Source organism: Heloderma suspectum, chromosome 12 (assembly GCF_057233095.1).
Source record: "Heloderma suspectum isolate Gila_16-S chromosome 12, 16-S_ref, whole genome shotgun sequence".
Taxonomy (NCBI): domain Eukaryota; kingdom Metazoa; phylum Chordata; class Lepidosauria; order Squamata; family Helodermatidae; genus Heloderma; species Heloderma suspectum.
Genome location: NC_139469.1, coordinates 25,981,514 through 26,001,481, shown reverse-complemented (window position 1 = coordinate 26,001,481; position 19,968 = coordinate 25,981,514). Strand labels below are relative to the sequence as shown.

The 19,968-nt window shown below is 49.1% G+C and overlaps 2 protein-coding genes across 11 annotated transcripts in view; one reads left to right on the top strand and one right to left on the bottom strand.

Moving 5' to 3' along the window:
* Nucleotides 1-4,079, top strand: part of PPL (periplakin) — an 83,776-nt gene extending 79,697 nt beyond the window's left edge. The window contains exon 22 of the mRNA XM_084818845.1: nucleotides 215-4,079. Coding sequence (XP_084674971.1) covers nucleotides 215-2,878 — 2,664 coding nt within the window. The 3' untranslated portion in view covers nucleotides 2,879-4,079. The remainder of the gene's footprint in view (nucleotides 1-214) is intronic.
* Nucleotides 4,080-5,412: 1,333 nt separating this feature from the next.
* The window catches only part of UBN1 (ubinuclein 1), a 31,728-nt gene continuing 17,172 nt past the window's right edge, over nucleotides 5,413-19,968 (bottom strand). For 2 of the 10 annotated variants that reach the window (XM_084818847.1, XM_084818848.1), the window contains 5 exons: nucleotides 18,848-18,991; nucleotides 17,959-18,009; nucleotides 16,282-16,402; nucleotides 14,039-15,274; nucleotides 11,758-12,466 (listed from right to left, as the gene is read on the bottom strand). In XM_084818847.1, the coding sequence (XP_084674973.1) occupies nucleotides 11,819-12,466; nucleotides 14,039-15,274; nucleotides 16,282-16,402; nucleotides 17,959-18,009; nucleotides 18,848-18,991 (2,200 nt within the window). In that variant the 3' untranslated portion in view covers nucleotides 11,758-11,818. Of the gene's footprint in view, nucleotides 8,215-10,704; nucleotides 10,795-11,757; nucleotides 12,467-14,038; nucleotides 15,275-16,281; nucleotides 16,403-17,958; nucleotides 18,010-18,847; nucleotides 18,992-19,968 lie in introns of those variants that run through there. The other 8 variants (XM_084818850.1, XM_084818851.1, XR_014785592.1 and 5 more) reach the window with 8 other exon arrangements.

The window sequence follows — 19,968 nt, the reverse complement described above, 5'->3', positions numbered from 1 at the left end:
AGGCTGCACCCCTAAATGCACGTACCAGGGCGTAGGCCCTCTTGAAGGGCGTTGGACTTACTTCTGCATAAGCATGCGTAGGAGTGCACTGCTGGGAACTCATCTGGCACCGTGTGTTGTGGGCTGGAGATGGAGGAAGAAATAAAAGTGCCCTCTAGTTATAGCAGCTCAGGTAGAATCTCGAATTGACTCTGCGTTTTCTCCTCATCCGCAGCAGCCGGAGGTTCACGTGATGCAGGAGTCCATTCAGACCAGCAAGTCCGAGCGGCCCCTGGAAGAAATCTGGAAGCTGAAGAAGGAGCTGGACGATGAAAGCCAGCGCAGGCAACAGCTGGAGGCAGAGATCAAGGTCATCCAGGAGAACATCCTCCTCCTGCAGAACCAGAAGCCACAGGAGACGGTAGTCAAGAAGGAATTGGTGAAGAAAGTGCCCGACCCACAGCTGGACGAAAGCTTCCACAAGATGCAGCAGAACTTGGCAGAGGAGCAGCGCAAGAACCAGGGGCTGCAGGATGAACTGGAAGCCCTGAAGCTCAGGTTGCGTGCTCTGGAGCACGAGAGGAGAGAAGGCGGGCAGGAGTACGTGGTCAAAGAGGTCCTGCGGATTGAGCCGGATAAGGCACAGGCCGAGGAAATCCTGACGCTGAAAGAGGAACTGCAGCACCTCAAGAGGCAGGAAGGGACCCGGGAGAACGAAATGGTCCTCTTGCGCTGCCAGATTGCTGCTCTTTCCAGTGAGAAGAATAAGGAACAGGAGAAAGTGACCGAGAGGGAAGTGCTGAAGCTCCAGAACGATCCCGAGCTGGAGACGGAATACCAGCAGCTGCAGGAGAACAAGCAGAGGGAGAGCGCCCTGCGGCGGCAGCAGGAGGAAGAGCTCTGCTTCTTGCAAGCCAAACTGAAGCGGCTGGAGAAAGAGCGGGCGATGGCTGAGGGCAAGATCACTGTCAAGGAGGTGCTGAAAGTGGAGAAGGATCTCGCCACGGAGAGGGAAGTGACTGAGCTGCGGCGCCAGTACGAAGAAGAGAAGGCCAAAGGGCGCTCCAACGAGAGAGAGAAAGCCGACCTGCTGAGGAAGATCCAGGCTCTGGAAGAGGAGAACGCCAAAGTGATTGTCCAGGAGAAAGTCCGGGAGATCGTTCGCCCCGATCCCCAGGCTGAAAATGAAGTGGCCAACCTTCGCCTCCAGCTGGTGGAGCAGGAGAGGAGGTACCAAGGCGGGGAAGAGCAGCTGAAGGGCTGCCAGGATGAGCTGGCTGCCCTGAGGAACAGGGGTCCGCAGGTGGAAGTGCAAGCGGTCATCAAGGAAGTGATCAAGTACAAGACCGATCCAGAGACTGAGATGGAGCTGCAGCTTCTCCGTGATGAGATTGTGGACAGGACCAGAGCAATTGAGAGAGCAGATCTGGAGATCTGTCAGCTGAAGCAAGAAATCCAGACGCTGAAAAATGCCAAGCCTCAGGTCCAGACCAGGGAGGTGGTGCAGGAGGTGCTGCAGTACCGGGAAGACCCCCAGACGAGAGAAGAAGTGGAGTCCCTGAGAGCTCAGCTGGCCGAAGAGCAGAAGAAGCACTTGGACCTGGAGAAGGAGAGGCAGCTGCAGGAGGAGGAGATCCGGCGGAAGGAGGAAGAACTCTCGCAGGTGCGGGAGAAGGTGGTGCAGCAAGAAGTGGTGAAGCTGGAACAAGACCCTGCCTTGAAAGCGGAGGTCAGCTCCTTCTCACAGAGCATCGAGAACGAGCTGCAGCAGATAGACTCGCTCCGGAGCGAGATGCGCAAGCTGCAGCGGAGGAGGTCAGAGCTGGAGCGCCAGCTGGACGAGCTGGAGAAGGAAAGAAAGGCCCGCAGGGAGGCGGAGCTGGAGGTGCAGCAGCTGAGGATCCGGCTGAGCGAGCTGGAGCAGCAGGAGAAGGAGACCACGGAAAGAGTCACCGTGAAGCAGAAAGTGATTCTTCAGCAGGACCCGCAGCAGGAAAAAGAGCATGCCCTCCTGAAGCTGGAGTTGGAGGAGGAAAAGCACCGGAGGCAAGTCCTGCAGGCTGAGCTAGATGCCTTGCGGAAGAAGCTGCAGGTACTGGAGAAGATGGAGGTCAAGGAGAAAGTGGTCTTTTCAGAGAGTGTCCAAGTGGAGAAAGGAGATACAGAATACGAGATTCAGAAGCTGAAGAACAACCTGGAAGAAGAAAGCCGGCGGAAGATGGAACTGGATGCTGATATCAATAGGCTGGAGGCCAAGCTATCCGAAGTGGAGTTTAACAACTCCAAGTCTTCCAAGGAGCTTGACTTTTTGAGGGAAGAAAACCACAAGCTTCATCTAGAAAAGCAGAACCTGCTGCTGGAGATGAGGAGGCTGCAGTCAGAGATTGAACTCACTGTGACGGAAACTCGGGATTTAAGGAACATGTCGCAGATGGACAGTGGTGTGAATCTGGACTCCCGATTTCAGGCTCTGGAGAGGGAACTGGAAGATCTCAAGAGGTTATCGCGAGAAAAAGATGGCGAGATTGAACAGCTTCAAAACCGCCTCCAGACAGTGGCCATCAAGAGAGAGCAGAGAGAGAATCACTTGAGGCGTTCCATTGTGGTCATCGATCCGGACACTGGGAAAGAAATGTCGCCAGAAGAAGCTCACCGGTTCGGGCTCATCGAGTGGTGCTTGTACGTCAAGTTGAAGAGTCAAGAATGCGACTGGGAAGAGATCACAATGAAAGGGCCCAGTGGTGAATCTTCAGTCATCCTCGACAGAAAGTCAGGGAGGAAGTTCTCCATTGAAGACGCGTTGAGGAGTGGAAGGTTAACCACAGCTCAATATGACAGTTACCTCAACAAGGAAATGTCTATCCAGGAGCTGGCTGTTTTGGTGTCCGGGCAAAAATAGCTGCTTCATCCTCAGAGAGGGGATTAAAAAAAAAAAAGGAACTATTCTTAAGCAGCTGATATAAAGTTGTGCCGCTTGTTACAAACTCAGACTTCTCCCTATTGCTTCCCATGGGTCTATATGCCAAAAGTCTAGTGCCTGTTTTCAGCATTAGGGTACTCTTATGCTGCACTTACTTGCTTTTATCCAAAATATGAAAACCTTGCCAAACCCAAGGTCAACGGCACATTTTGTCAAGATCGCATGTTACCTTTGTCCCCACCAGTGACAAACTCCCTTGTGCACTCAGAAAGAAGTGGGCAAAACCCCCATGTGCTTTATGAACATATGTGCTTCATTTGGTATGTGCTTCTTGCAGCCTCCACCAGAAGATCCCCATTGGGAAGTGGCTAAGAATGCAAGCCAGAAGCTGGGAAAGTTCCATTCAGATCTCAACTTAAATTGTGAAGTCACTAGGGAGCCCTAGGGTAACCACTTTTTCCTTAGCCCTTTGCTGCTCACGTCAGCTGCGTGGGGGTACTAACTTACCTTACAGGGCTGTTGTAAGGATAGTTGAGTGTAGATGAAACTATCTGAACACTCTAAAGCACTATATAAATATTATTGCTGTACAAACTGGTCTGTACTCCTGGATGGTATTTAAAGGCTAGAAAAGATAGCCAAAGGCCAAACCGCTCAGTGAGATCACGAACAGAGGCCCCATAACCAGCTGCTGATATGGATGGCAGTCTAAATGCAGATATTTTTAAGCTATGATCACTGAATGTATAGGAGCTTCAGTGGAAGTTGGCATTTAAGCACAGTACAACTCTTTCCCATATCATCATCCACTGCCAGACATTAGCATGTAGTCAAAAGATGAAGCTGAGTCTCAGGATTATCAGAGTGCCTGCAACTATACTGCCTGGAAACTGTCAGATGCTGAGGCAGTAAGTTGTGTGTTTGTGTGTGCGCGTGTTTTTAAAAGGACTTGTTTTATCTTCCAGGTCACACTTACGTAGGGATCTTCTCCATTCCTTAAAAAGGAAGGGGGTTAGTAGAGAATGCTACTGTAACCAGTCCCAAGAAGTGCCTTCTTTCCTATGTTGCAATTATAAAGGTATTTGTGCTGGGGTTTTGCTTAGTTATATTTGTATCATTCAGGTATTTGTTGTGGAAGGGAATGGGGCATTTTATTTTAAATAAAAAAATGCAGTGATCTAAGCTGAGGAATTCTCCTTTTTAATTATTTTCATTTATTCATATAAAGGTTAACAACCATGAGGGTGCTTCACTGCATCCAGTGCGTACATCGTTGCATACAGAAGGGGGCAGGCTTTGATTTTTTTCATGGAGACTGGATGTACGAAAGTCACTTACCTTTTTGAAGGGTGACATTCGCGGTGGGGGGGGAGGCGCTCCATCCCTCCCCCCGAAATTCTGGCTGGGGGGGAGGCGCTCCGTCCCTCCCCCCTGCAATTCTGGCCAGGGGGGGAGGTGCTCTGTCCCTCGCCCCCGAATCCTGGCCGGCCGGCTCCGCAAATGGCGGCGGCCGTCGCCGCCGCTGTTTGCGTCCCTGCAGTCAGCTGTGATAGGCTACGTAAGTGTTTACGTAGCCTATCACGCTTGATTTAAAAGAAAAAAAAGCGTGTACGCAAATGGCGGCGCCCATGGGCGCCGCCATTTGTATACGCGCAGTTGTTGTTTTTTCTTTTAAATCAGCCGTGATAGACTACGTAAACATTTACATAGCCTATCACGTTTTTTTGGTTTTTTTAACTGGAAATGGCGGCGGCAGCCGGTCAGAAGACCGGCTGCCGCCGCCAAACCACCGCCAGGAAGATTCGCTGAAGGTAAGTCCCGTCCCAGGGGGGCGGGGGTGGCAGACCGTTTCGCCACCGATTTCGGGGGGCCGAATGCGCTGGCATTCGGCCTCCCCGAGATTCGTGGCAAAATTCTCTGACATCCCTACTGTATAGGGGCTGTATTTCACAATGCTAAGCCCCTGCAGAAAAACAGTGGAATTCATCACCTTGAGCATGTCAGCTTTCATTGAAAATGGACCCCCCGTCCCCCCATCAAACTAAGCTGCCACTTTTTCTGAGGTTGCCTGGTGTGATCTCCAAAGCCAGAATGAGACTGTCAGATTACCCAGGGGGAAAAAGGCAGGGTTTTGGAGGTCTATCTACATGCCAGCAGAAACAGAAGGAATTATACAAAATATATACAAATTTGCATGAGGTATTCAGGGTGCAGAATTCAAATGTTTCTTGGCACAGTAGGCCTGCTTCCTCCGACAACTGCCAGGGAAGGCATTGCCCTCTGGAAGTGTCAAAAATGCTGGTCAGCCTGCACTTCCAACCAGGTCAGTGTTTGTCCATCAATTCCAGTATTGTCTTCTGACCGACAGTGGCTGTCCAGGGTCTTGGAGAGAGAAGGGGTGTTCTCATCAGCTGCTACCTGGTTTGTTTTAGTTAAGAGATTCCAGGGACTGAACCACTGAGCTATGATCCCTCCCTGCCCCCTCCTTGAAGAGAAAGAGAATGAAAACAGCATTTTTGGAAACTGAAAAACAATTTAATTCAGTTGCTGTATACAAGATTAACCATTTGAAATGTCGTCACCACCACCCTCCTCATTACCTAGAAAGGCCCCCTCCCCTGCCCCCCAACACACACAAAAATAAATCGCAGCTCTTCCTGCACACAAAGAAACTGCTTTTCTAAGTATAAGTGCCATCTGGTGGCGCACATGCCCACCATAAACAAAATTGCCCAAAATGGTCTAAGCCAAGGCAGAGAGACCCCTGGAGGTCTGCTGGATCTTGCCCTGCCATGGCTCTGTTTGATTAAGTCGTCTCACTTCTTAAACGCAAAGGAAAAAAGGGAGCCGGGGAGTGGGGGGGAAGCAGGAAGGGAAAAAATCGCGCAGAATTTCCACCACATAACGTTCCCTGAGGCAAGAGGCTTCATGAAGTTTCTTTCTAAAACAAGGGGATTCTCCTCCAGCTACAGCAAGAACAGATGCGCTGCAACGGAAGCTTTTGAGTGAGAGCAACAAGAGGGCAGTCATGAATAGCTCAAAGAAGGCCTGAATCCCGCCAAGTGCTGAGCGCTAGTTCCTATGGAGATAAGGCTTCCCGCAATTGGTATCCACTACACAGCAGGATTGAGTCCTGACCAAAAAAACACCAAAAACAAAACACAAAGCACCCAGCTATTAAAAATTCTGTGCTTCAAGACTGGCAACTTTAAAATTCGGTCTTTGGCTCTTCTGCTACAACCTAAAATGTGTATTTATTTATCGTTAGAGAATTTAATTGTGGCAAATAAGTCCGAAATTCTCAAATTCATTTTCTTGGAAAGAAGTACAACTGAGCTGAGTGTTTTTGCCCATATTTATCTGGAATCAAAAACAGACATGCCAAAGGAAAGAACTGGTCTTCAAACTTGGTTGAGAGGTCACAATCCAAATAGAGCTCATTGTGATTGTTTTTAAAAACTTGGGGTTTTGTGGATCAAGTGCTTTCTGTTTCAGAGGAAGAATCGGCAAGCTGAAACTTCGGAGGCAAGAGGACGCTGTGAGGGGCAGCGCTGCCTGTTAAGATCAGAAGCCGCCCTCATTTTAGGCTGGGAGCTTCCAGTTTAGGGGGGAGGGGGAGTTTGCAAGGGAGGATTGCGCTGAAGCTTCAGAAAGAGGGGCTGGCAACAGGTGGCCTGTGGGACCAACATGGCCTGCCCCATTCTAGTAACTCAAGAGGCTTTTAGCTCCAGGAGGCCTCAGGAGAGACAGGTAACTGAACCACATGGGCTGTTCTGCATGCTCCTCTCTCCTATGGCGACTTGCCCACCCCTTTCCTTCCACTGCCTTGAAGCAAGGAGGAGTTGCCCCGAGAGGCAGGTCTTTAGGACAGCTCTGAAGCACGGTCATTTCAGTCAAGACCAGCACCAGGATGATCAGCAACCCAGGCTAGCCTGCTGTGCTCCCCAGTGCCCAAAAGAACTTTGCCACAGTCCTTAAGAAGGACTGCATAGGATCCACTGGGAAAGTCGCTTGAGCAAGTTCTGAAATGAAGAGGGTCAAGCCCACTTCCATCCATTGCACAGAAACAGTTGCTGGAGGGAAGTACCCTGTTGCCCCAATCCAGCGGCAACATGTGCACGCAGGGCCCCCGAGGCAAACCTCGCATGCCCTCAGACAGCCAGTGCCACCCTCCTGCACTCACAAGCGTGTGAAGTCCCTTCCTGCAATCGAACAAAGGGGGAAGCCCTGGCTGCTGGTCAATCTGCTTACAGAACACCTGCTGAACTCAGGCTCCGAAGCAACAGCTTTAGGGGAAACTCAAGTCCCTGCCTGACTCAACGTGGCATTATAACCACTTCATCAGATGAAGTCTGGACAACGATGTAGCACCCCATTAAATAAAAGCCCAATGCATCTCGAGTACAGATACGTTTTTTAAGAATAATAAAATTTAAAAAGCTCAAGGGAGCTCACACCAAAAGAGCCTGAAATGTTTTGCACTCTTGCTCCACCATAAAAAGGCACTGGAATTACGGCTTCGCTATACACAATGACACGCAGAAAAAAAATGGTCTCCTCGAATCCAATGCATTCAGTGGTAATGACAGGGCAGGGAGGAGGAGGAGAGAACTGAACATATAAAAAACCCAAAAAAACAGGGAAGCAAAAAGAAAAAAAAAAATCACAAATTCAGTTCAGTGTTCACGAGTGCATTTCAAGGCCTCTCAAGTCTCTACTTTCCTTTTGAGAGGCCCAGTGAGCTGACTGACTTTACAAAGCTGCCTCAGAGGAAGATAGATCTAGTCAACATCAGCACGGCTTTATTACAGGTATCATGGGGGGGACCCCATGCGCACACACAGGACTGAGTCACTCTCTTTGCTGAGCTTCAGTCAGTCAGGTAAGCGCTGAGCAGGAACAAGCACCTTTCCATAATCCACTGCAGAACCGAGGAGGAGGTAACTGGATTCAGAGGTGCTTGGCAGGAAGGCTCTGCTGAAGTGCTTGGCTTCTGGAGACTTGCCTGTATCTCCCCTCCCTGCTCTGGCACATGGGGTCTGTGAAGCAAGAGCAGCTGCCGGCACTGTGACGCTTAAGTGCTTCCTTTCTCAGTGCGAGGCACGGAGCCCCACGGAAAGCTCCTGGTTCAAATGAGGAAGAACCTCTAGATCAACTCCATGGAAGAAGGAATAGCAAGAGAGCAGGGGGACGGCACCTTATGGCTGCGGCTTAATTCTGCAGGACCCCCTCCAGGGTTCGTCGTGTCCTCGCTTAAAGCTGTCACAATTTCCGCGGCTGCACATTGGACCCTTTGCCATGTAGCTGAGAAGTACCTGAAAGAGATGGAAAAGGGCTATTAATATCCCCCTCCAGTGGAAACGCCCCAAAATCAAGTGACTGAGTGACCACGAGCTAATAGCTATAAGCTACTAAATAATGTTAACAATACAGGAAGATTTGCAGACAGGAAGAAATGATAGCTGCCACAGAAAAGCGGAAGCCCTAAGAGCAGAGTAAGATATTCAAATGATTATACTAGGGGAATGCATAGCCATCCAGATCTTGCTGGATTGCAACTCCCATCATCCCTCACTATTGGCTATGATGGCTAGGGCTGATGGGAGTTGCAGTCCAACAACATCCGGAGTCCACACATTTCCAACCCCTGGATTACATAAAGCTTGGCCTAGGTGTCCTCCGCATTGCTTCACAGAACTGTCAGTCACCTTGGTAAGAGCCAGAAAAGGTGTGGAAAGACAGTAGGGAAGAAGGGGAAAAGTGTTACCCTTTTCCTGCTGCATTACAGGACCCAAGTCAATGTGTACCACAAAGACGTAAGGGCCCCCTGACCAAATTCCCTTCCATGCTGGCAGACAAAACACATTCAAGGTTCTTCTTGATCCTGAGTATAGCTGGCAGGTGGGGCTTGTTCACAAATGCACATCACTTGAACAATCAAGTCCCAATGGCTTGCGGATGAAGGCCTGGTCTATACATGCATCAGAGTGAGGTGACAACAGTCCTAAAGTGGCAAAATGGGCTGTACTTCTTCAGCTGCAAGCAGAGAAATCACATGCTCTTATGTAACTCCCCAGCACAGAGACAAAACTCTCTACAAGTAGAAAACTAGCACAAGTGAGGCTACAGCCTCAACCCCCAATGTGTTTTCTTCATTCATTATTATTCACAAGTATTATTTTACACGGAATATTAAAAAAAGGCACCCTGCCCAACCAGATGGTACAGGCCACTCGACAATTGCGCTGTGCTGCGCCTGTGGACGAGGCCAAAAGCACAGCAGCAGAGGCAACGGGAATGTGCACTGTGCATACGCATCGGCAATTCACCGTTCAATGCAGCAGTCGCTGTGTGTCAGACACACACGTGTGGGATCAGCCTGTAGACTTCAAGGCAGACAGCAAAAGCCATCCTCTAGAGTCTCAAGAGCAGGTTTCCACCGGGCCAGCTTAGAAAACGTGTGCCATAAAACCATCAGACCCATTGTGACGAACCCAGAAGACAAGCATCCAAGGGACCTCAGCAGCTCAGGTGCCAGAAAAATGCCACCGCACAGCGACAAGGTGGACTTCCTTTGGGAAAGTGTTCCTGAATGTGGGTATGGCAATGGGGGAAGCGCAGCTTCTCATGCACACTAACTTCACCTGGGTAAAACGATGAAATAACAGCAGGGCCTCTGTCACCAAGCTCAGAGACCAAGAAGTTCCCTCAGTCCAGTGCTGACAGAGTTTTGAGCTTAGGAGCCTTTTGAATAAAACGTAACCATCAGCATCCTCTAGAGCTGTTATTTTTTCTCAAAAATATTTCTACCCTGTCTTTATATATAAGATACCCGAGGGAATTATGGAATGGCCGTAGCTCAACAGCAGAGCACACGCTCTGTATGCAGAAGGTCTCAGGCTCACTGCCCGGCATTCCCAGGTAGGGCTGGGAAAGACGTGTGTCTGAAATCCTGGTAAGCAGCTGCCAATCAGAGAAAGCAATACCGAGGTAGATGGGCCAACAGTCTGACTCAGTATAAAGGAGCTTCCTGTGTTTCTAATGGAATCAAAGTAAACAAAACAAAAACGTAACTCTGTTGAATTACAATTTTAACGGAGCATAGCAGCAAAAAACCTAATAAAAAGTAGCAGCAGCAAACTATTAGCAACAAATAAGCAATAATAATCATAATAAATCAATTGGCAGCAAAAAAGCAATCAAGTTGCTATGGCACCATGTCCTGCACTCTAGACATGGGGCAAGCTAAAAAAACAGCCAGAGGATATAAAGCTCCCTACCAGAATGCATCCCCAAGTAATTTCCGTGTCTGAAAGTACATCACAAGGGTGCTGACTGTCATAGTTGCTCTGAAGAAAGCACCTGTACAGCCAGGAGCATTCAAGGCTTTTAAAGCCAGGCCAGCATCCCATAATAAGCAGTCCTGAACTAACACCATGTAGGTAATTGTACAGACAGGACCCTCGTGGCGTTAGCTGATCCACATTCTTGTGTATTTCAGACAAAGGAAGGGATGAGAGAGAGAGAGAGAAATCCTGAATCAGGGAATTGTGAAGTGGGACTGGTCTGAGAGAACAGGAGCTCAGCTTCAATAAAAGGGATGGATGCTGTTGCTATGATTCAGGTCTGCAGCATTAAGGAGAGACCATCTATCGTGGCCTTTGGAAAAAGGCAGGCCTCCCTTGAGAGGCCTCATAAGCCAACAGAGTCAGTGGCAAAGCTGGCAGGTCTCTGGCTGCAAGCAGGAGGCGCCCGCTGGTTGGCTCACGAAAGCACAAGACACATACGAGCAGCAGAGAAGTTACCTGGCAAACTGTGTGATAAATGGGCAGGCAGCGCAGAGTGTGGGAGGGGCGCTGCCTGGCGCAGGCTGGAGGGCAAGCCAGCCAAAAGACCTAGAATGGGGAGAGGAGGGAAGAGAAGAGAAGAGGAGAGAAAGGGAGGAGGATGGGGGAAGGAGACACAAACGTACAATGAAAACAAATGAGCAGAGAAGAGGAAACCTCCAGGTGGATTCAGATGAAGAACTGTTCATCCCCCCCCCCCCCGCACCAACCCTCCCCAACGCATGTCAGCTTCTGCAGTCAATAATCAAGTGGAACTGGTTTATCTGATGGGCTTCAAAGTGCAATTCACTTCAAGCCAAGACTTGCTGGGTGTGACGGACTACCTGTAACGCCTGTCTTTATTTGAAATATTTATATCCCACATTCCAGCTATAGTTCCCAAGTTGGCTTCCAGCGTAAGTTGAAAAACACTAAGAAAATACAGCAAATGCTCAGCCAGCCAGGAAGAAGACAGCCACAGATTAAGGCGACTGATCACATTCAGGACCACTGCACTCCTGGGCAGGCACAGCTGTTCTTACTTGGCACCTAAATCCCCTCAAAGCAGGCACCAAATAGAAAAGGGAGTTCTCTCCAGCACAGAGAAGATCCTCAGGAGGTGGGTGCATCCTGAGTGGGGGCACTGACAAAGATCTCAAGGGTTAGGCAGGGCCCAGGTGCGTGCTCCGATACCCTGGTCCCAGACCATTTCATGGTTTGCTGGCCAAAGCCAGCACTGTGGAGCTGAGCCCAGAAACAGACAGGTAGCCAGTGAAGTTCTTAAGCAGTGTCAGCAATGGCTGACTCCACCTTGTACCAGTTAAGAACCTCACAGCTGGGCTCCAGCTGAGGTTTCTGAACGGAGGCAGCTGCATGAAGAGCCCATTACGCTAACGTAGTCTGGCTGCTGCCAAGCCCTGGAGAGGAGCGGCCAGATCACACTGTCATGCCTGTGGTAGTGATGGGCTCTTCCCTGGCCAAGGATTTCCCAACCACAAACCCACTCCACCACTTCATGAATGAATGGAGGGAAGGAGACACATCTGGGATAACGTGTGTGCGTGGGGGTGGTAGGAGACACTTGCCCCCTGCCTCAGACCTTCTTGTCCCAAGATTCTGGGGCAGGGGTGGGGGTTACTCCTTGAGTGTCTTCCAGGGTAGTGCCTCTTCCTGTTGATGCCCCAGGCAACTGCCTGATAGACTGGGCCAGTCCTGTGAACAAGGTGTGAAGCAGCGTTAGAGCAATTTTAATTCCAGGAGGGCAGCAACTGCAAAAGCCAAGGTGGAGGTGAGGGGGACAACAGGATGAGACCATCTGAATCCACCCTAGAACTAGCCTACTGAGAAAAGAGTCCGAGGCCACTTTCTGCACAGACAGAAACACCAACTTCAAGCACCAAGCGGGAGCTTGATGGGAGGTGGCTCTTTCCAGCGGCACTCGCAGGCCAGGCTCAGGCACACGGCCTCTTCTCTCCCACAAGCATTTACCGTGGCCAAGGCCGTGGTGGAAAGTCCCTGGGGCTGGTCCTGTGACAATGGCATCCTTCGACACCCCTGCCTTGGGGGAAGAGTCAGAGCTGAAGGAAATCACGTGAAGAGGGAAGGAGTGGATGGGCGAGATAATCCCCAGCGGTGTAGAGCTGAGGGCGGCAGGCAGCTTTGGGTTGCTGGGCTTGTAGGAGGGGGTCAGGACATTCAAGGAAGACGAACTGGTTAGCAGCACTGCTCCGCTGGCTCCTTTCTGGGAAGGAGAGAGAAAAAGTACCAGTCAGAACAGCAGAGCACTGGCCCATTACTTTCAACACGGGATGCTGCAACGTAGAGGGTGATATACAAGATCAGCGCACTTCAGGAAGGCTCCCCCTCCCTTGCCTCCAGTACTCACTGAGAAAATGACACCTAATCATTAGCTAAAAGGAACGGTGGCAGTCTCAACAAGATTTCTCCTGGCAAATTTGTCTGCTTCATACTTGGTTCAAGACTAATAATGCAAAAATAGGCTGTGTGTGTAAAAGGCACGGAATGTCAGTCTTATTTTTTTAGTGTAAAGAAAAGCTCAGCTCTGCAACCTGTTTAAACTATGCAAACTAGCAATTTTGCTTTTTTTTTAATTTTGCAGACTTTATTTTAATTCTGCTTAACATGGAGAGGGGGGCAAGGTGCTCTACAAGGCACTCAAGCTCTGCCCACTCACATCCCCAGGAAATCCTGTTTCTCCAAGAAATATCTGCTTGCACCTTTGTAGCCTTAGATCCTAGAAACTTGCTCCTTAAGGATTTGGACAAGAAAGCTGAAATTCCGAGGAAGCTGATTTCTTCTACCCAATGCCATGCAGTACAGGTCCTTCAGATTTGTGCCATACACGCCGCCCTGGCTTTGTCTCTCTGAATTATTAGTGGAGAGGACAAACTACTTTGTCTTGCAACATTTGCCCTACATGAAAGGTGACCTGAGCTGAGGGTGAGAGGTAGCAGCGGGGCTACACTGCAAGAGCTGCAGAAACAAATATGGGAATAGGGCAGAGAAGTCCCATTCACAAGCCTTCTTCCATTTCTTAGGCATGGTGCATTGTAACAAGAACACGGGGAACTGGCTATTAGACAGAGTATTTAGAAAGAGGCAGGGGGAACTACAGCTCAACAGCAGTCACATGCTTCACATGCAAAAGATTCCCAGGTTCAACCCCTGTCGTTTCTAGTTAAAAGCATCTCATGTAGCAGGTGATGACCCTGATCCTGACCATGGCGAGATGCTTTCAGTGTGTGCTGGACTGCAATTCCCACAATTCTCAGCCCGTATGGCCCCAGATTGGGGAAGGCTGGAGTAGACAACACTGGGCTAGATAGAACAGTAGTCTGACCTGGTCCTATATGCCCAATGACTCTATACAGCAGGGATGGGGAACCTCAGGACCAAGAGCCAAATCTGGCCCCCTGGGGTTCTCCAAAAGGCCCCCACTCCCTTTCCTCTAACCATCAATTGTTGGGTGTTTTCCTGGCTTGTGTGCAGTTTCCACCATTCTCCAATGCCTCTCCTAAGGCTAAGTTACTAAGAGTAAGAGCTTTAAAATAAAGTGTACCGGTGGCTTTGGTCCCACTCACTTTGTGTTCCGCCCCACCCACCACTGGAATGTGGTCCTTGCGAAAACGTCCCCAGAATGGAATTTGGCCCTCAGGCTGAAATAGGTTCTGTGCCCCTGTGATATGGAACTGTACAGCATCAGCAAAAGGAGGCAAGTCCTTGCACCAAGGAGCTTGCAACCTGTGCGGTCAGGTTCAGGTGAAGGCAGTGTCCTCTCTGAATGCCTACTTACTGGCACAGAGGCTGAGGATGCAGTGTTGCTAACCACGGTGGGCTTCAGGGAGGAAGTCAGCAGCTTGGCCACCCCTTGTGTTCCTCCGCTCGAGCTGACATTTGGACCGCCTGGCGGAGCTACCAATGTCAGCTTTTGGGAGACCAGAGCCTTCTTCACCATGGAACTTGGTGATGAGCGATTGGGAGCCTGCCCAGGAGAAGGAAGCGAGGCGCCTGGGAGCAGACTGCCCGAGGAGGGACCCTGGTTTGTGGAAATGCTGGCCGTGCAGCCACTGGCAGAAGTCACGTGCCTGGACAGGGCCACAAAGGGTGACTTGAAAGACTGTCCCGAGGAGCTGGCACTGCTGGGGTGCTTCCCGGTGTAGCTGAGGGATAGAGAGGAGGAATTGGGTGTCTTGTGGGAGCTGCTGGACCCTGGGGAGACAGTAGATGAAGAAGAGGAGGAAGAATGGAAGCTGGGCGTTTTGGTGGGGGTCTTCACTTGCTGCTGGAGGAGGGGACGTTGGGGCAGTGGTGAGACAGATTTGGGACTCTGCAGCTTGACAAAGGGAGGGGAAGGGGGGAAGCTTTTCGGTGGCTGAGCACCCATGGGAAACACCTTCACCTGGGGTGTTTGCACTGGGGTAGACGTCTGGGGCCCATGAACTGTGCGTGGCAAGCCGTGATGCTTTGGCTTGGCTTGGTGGGCATCCAAAAGCTTCGATGGGGGAGTCTGGCAGGAGAGATCTTTGTAACTGGAGCCCTCGGTCTTTTTATCTGGAGGGGACTGGCCTAGAGCTAAGGCCTGTTCAGCCAGGAAGTTGAGGGGTGACTGCAGAGAGCCACCAGCAGGAGATGGGGCAGGGGAAGGGCTCGGCTTAGGGAAGATCCGCTTCTCTTCCAACGTTGCCTGGATTGGGGGCTTCTCTGAAGATGCCTTTGGGGCTGCAGGAAGGGTAAAGTCAGGACTTCCCCCTGTTCGGCTGTTCAGTACACCCAGTTCCTTGGAGACTGCTTCCAAAGACGAAGCGGCATTATGGATCAAGTCCTCGTCCAGAGAGTCGTCCATACTGAAAGCAGCAGGAGTGGCAGTGCTGCTAGGGACTGGAGTTGAACTCATGGCCAAGAGTTCCCTGGTTTGAGGGCTGAGACCAACAGCAACTCCCTGTGACTCTGGAGAAAGCGAAACAGTGCCACTTGAGTGGATCAACGGGACAGGAAGGGGCATCTTCTTATCTGGCTTACTGGAAGGTTCCTAAAGGAAAGTGCAAGGGAATAGGTAAGTTATAGATTTAAAAATTATTGTCCAGCTGGTTTCCCAACTATTTTAATTAAAAGAATATGAATCACCCAAATGCTCTGGATTAAGTGGGTTACGAGAGAGGCTGTGAACATTCTATGCAAATGCACAATTGGCTACTTAGAAGAGAATTCAGCTTTTATTTAAAACGAAACCCTCACCAAGTTTCTAGTACTTACGATAGGTTTGAAAATGAGCTTGAAGTCTCAGAAACTATGATGGGAGCGGGGAAGTTTTCTATACATGGCTCCACGCTCCTTTCAAGACTAGCAGCTGCAGAAAGTTATGCAAATACAGCACAACCAATCTTATTTTAAAAGTGCACAATACACCACACCAGACAAGACACCTAGATCATTAAAAGGGGTTGTTCCCAGTTTCAAAGTGGCACAGTCATTGGTACTGTACAATTTTTAGAATTTGGAGTCATGTAATTTTATTTTAACTAAAAAAACAAGGGCAACATTAGGAATGAAGTTTAAGTCTGAGCCCTCTGAGTGAGCGGTGCATTCAGCCCAACGTACGCTTTCCCAGAACATTCTAATTCTTGTGGTCACAGTGCTGAATGCTCCAAAGCCAACTCCTTTTTATGTCTACATAAAACCTACTTGAAATCAATTAATCCAGGAAGGGTATCAATTTAGCTACTCTTCAAAACACACCTTTTCCATGAAGCTCAGCTTCCTCGATGCCTACAGAACCAAAGTGTAAAAGCCACGTAAGCACGCAACTGCCAGCATCCAGCATTTGTTCACTCTGGCCTCTGCCTTCCTCTCCTCTCTTTGTCATCTTCCCTCAACCATTGTCTAATGTTAGCATGCAAGGTCCTAGGAACCTACTTGGGCTTAGGTAAACTCTGGAAAGCAAAACCTAGAAAGCAGCACGTACAGTGAAGGCACTATATATAAGTAATAGAAGCAGGCCAGGAGAGCTGTTTTGATACACACAAGAAGCAACTGTACCGTCCCCATATTCTCACTGCTCCTGCAAGATGTGATCAGGGATGAGTACCATTGAAGAGCCCAGGTCAAATTGCTCACCTTCCCCTTCACCTTTGGAGGTGCCATGACTTTCTTCTTTGCTCTGTAGGGGGACACAAGCAAGAAAAGAGCTCATTTTACTTCTGGGAGGTCCCAAAATGGAAAGTTGGTCACTTACCGTGAAGCTCCATTCTGATATGGTGTGCAGGAGACATCCATGATGGATTATCTCCTCCCACCACCCAGGAGAAGGCAGGGAACACATGACCAAGATCTTTCCCTTGATTACGTCTCATTGGCTCCTCCCTTCCAGTTCCATCCTAGCCAAGCTTAACAGACTAGTGATAGAGGAGCAATTGAGAAAAAAACAGGAAGAAGATGGAGTTCTAGGAAAGGATTCAAGCCAAAACTAATTTAATGGCAAGAATTTATGGAGTGAGGCCAACAGAGAGTTGTGATGAAGACATGAGCTCTGTCCTGGGTGAAGGCAGGGAAGAAACTGGAAGGGTGGAGCCAAGGAGGCCTAGACCAAGGGAAACGTCTTGGTCATGCGTTCCCTGCCTAATCTTGGGTGGTGTGACATTTTGGATGCCTCCCTCGCACTGGACCAGGGAATGCTGGGGTGGTGAAACCTGCCATGGACTGCTAGCTAGGGAACCTAAGGCCTTCCCGGATTTACAACAGGCTCAAAGCCGGTTACAACTAGGATGCGAGCCCAAATGGTAAGGAACCATGGGAAGTATTGTACATGAGAGGCAGACATATAAAAAGAGGGGCTATGGCTCTGTGGCAGAGCACCTGCAGCATGTAAAATGTCCCAGGTGAAGTTGCTGACATTTCCAGTTAAAAGCATCTCAGGAAGCAAGAGGTGGGAAAGATTATTTTTCTTTCTTTCATTTGTATACCGCTCCATATCTAAAACAGATTTCGGAGCAGTGAACATAAAAGGTAAATTAGTAAAAGGATAAAAAGATTAAAACACCATACTAAAATTATGTTTTTTAAAAACAATGCCAATTAAACATCGTGGCTGGTCAGTTAAGGAATTCCTCCTGGAATAGTGCTGTTTTCAGGAGGTGCCAGAAACAACAGTGTTGGTGCCTGCCTGGCCTCCAGAGGCAGGGAGTTCCAAAGAAAGGGGGTCACCACACTGAAGACTCTTCTCCTGGTAGACTCCAATCGGGCCGTAGGTCCATGTGGAAGGTCTGTGCCCAAGGCCTCTTGGCAGAGCTGCTGCAAGGCAGAGTAGTCAGTAGTGGGCTGGCTGGATCACCAGACTGCCTCTGTACAAGACAGCTTTACATTGGCCACATATCTATTTCCCAGAGATGCCAACAAGCATACCTCTGTCAGGGATGCCGTGCTGCACATGCGTACACTCATAGCAAGCACTGCATCACTTTGCTCCTTAAACATTCTCTGGATGTTATTAGCATGGCTATTTTTACAATTGTAATTGCACCGGAATACAGCTCACCTCTGGCCCACAAATACTGCTCCCCTCCCCACACACACACAATCAACATGGTGCTCACAAAAGTTTAGCTTGTGCACCCCTGTGCTAGATGACATGTGTGGGTATGGTTGCATTTTGAGCAGCACCATAAGTAAGCAACAGCAAAACTGGACCAGAGGCTAAAGAGCAGGACAGATACTCACGGGATTGACGTGAGGTGGCCGTGCACTCGCCTGCTCTCTTTGAACAGCGTCCTGAAAAAGGAGACAGGGAGAAGCTGAGCCAGACCTGTCAGCCAGAGTTGGACCCAAATATCCAAGCATCAGGAAGGAGTCTTGCAAGTGCAAGGTCCTGGTGCTGCTAGCAGAAGCCTGAGAATCACAGCTTCCCATTCTTAAAATAAAGCAAAGTTTCTAGACCTCTCCATTGTACAGAAAAGCCACAAGAACATGCAGGCAGCATTTGCTACAGGTTAGAAGCCACCCTGCAGGGTGACTTGTCCTTCCCACCTTCCTTTATGTACATAAATTAAAGACCACCAGCGATTTGAGCAACACGAGTGCCGTCAGGGAACACTCTGCTCCCCTGTATATTGCCTTTCTGGAGAAACAGCACCACTAAGAACATCTCGTAGGACCCCCTTAAAAAGCCAGAGATGTCCTATGTATTCAAGCCTCTGTTTGCTTTCGGTCTCAGTTTACACAGACATTGCCTGAAGCAGCTTCTCTTGAAGGCCTACTTCTGCCACTCCTTGCAGACCAAGCAAGACTGATCCATATGCCCCTTGCATTCACGTTTATGCAGCTGTCTGCCTGCCCCTCAGCTCTGAATCTTCAAAACGTGGGGCTTTCTCTTCTGTGTTGTTTAATATCCAGATGCCTGCCAGCTACGGGCCCGTTGCATTTTAAGCTCAACATGAGAAGCCTTATTTCCAGTTATACTACCGAGTCACAGACCCACTACTAAAACCTTTCAGTGGTCATTTCCCCACTAACATCAAAATACCTGCTCTGGTCTATTACTATGGCTAATCTTGGGATCCTTTAAAAGGGTAGAAGTACACAGTGACTTCTCATCCATGTTCCCTCTCACCTGGCCTGCATCCAGCCCTTTGGCCAAAGAGGTTTGACTTCTGCATCTAGGAAGGTCTTCACATAATCCTCCATCGGCTGGGCCTTGTTCTTTTCAAGGTCATATCCGTCCAGTTTGATCTTGACTCCCTGGCAGAGCAAATCCCTGGAGAAGATTTTTTGATGAGCTACCCAAATCTGTTCCCCCACCTCCCTCTCCAAAGACCGCACAACCCCAGTTTGGAAGGATATTTTAAATGTGACCTGGATCTGTCAGTTAAGCTATCAAATTCGGGATGTAGTATATTCATCATCCTGAACCAGACAACATCTGTCCTAATCTAACACCAATCTAGGGCCTCTGACTCCATTTGAACCCAAGAGCTGGTACGGTGGGAGTCCTTAAGGAGCACAGCCTTTTCAGTTGTGGCACCAAGCCTATGGAAAGCCCTCTCCAGGCCCCATCATTTGGTGTCTTGTAATGCCTGGCAAAGACCTAGCTCATTGGAGAAGCTTCTGGAGTTGGCTGAATAGTCTCCTGTGGCTGGTGAAGGGATATCTGCCCTTTTTCTTTTTTACTGTGTTAAGATCATGGTATTTTATTTATTTGTTATTGTTTTTAATTATAAACCTCCCTTCAACCATAAGGGATCCCATAATATTTTAACAAAAACACACAATATAATAGTAGCAATAAAATTAAAAGAGGCATAAAAACTATTCAACCAGAAAACACACACCATTATTTTTGTTTAAATTAAAATGAAAAATGTCTGGGAAAAAGGGAATGTTTTGATTAGGCACCAAAAAGAAAGCACAGTTGGTATCAATGCTATCTCCCTTGGGAGGGCATTCCAAAGTTAGGACACCATCACAGAAAAGGTCCTTCCTTTCGTTAATGCATAATGTATTTCCCCCCTTGGTGGTACTTGAAGAAGGGCATCCTGTAAAGATACTAACGCATTGGCAGAATGATGTACCTTTAGATATTTGGGCTCCAAGCCATTTAGGGCTTTAAAAGTGATAACCAGAACCTTGAATTTGGATCACTGGAAAATAGGGAGCCAAGGTAATGCCTTAAGAACCAGTCAGAATTCTAGCAGCCGAATTCTGCATGAGTTGAAGTTCCTGAACCATTTTCAA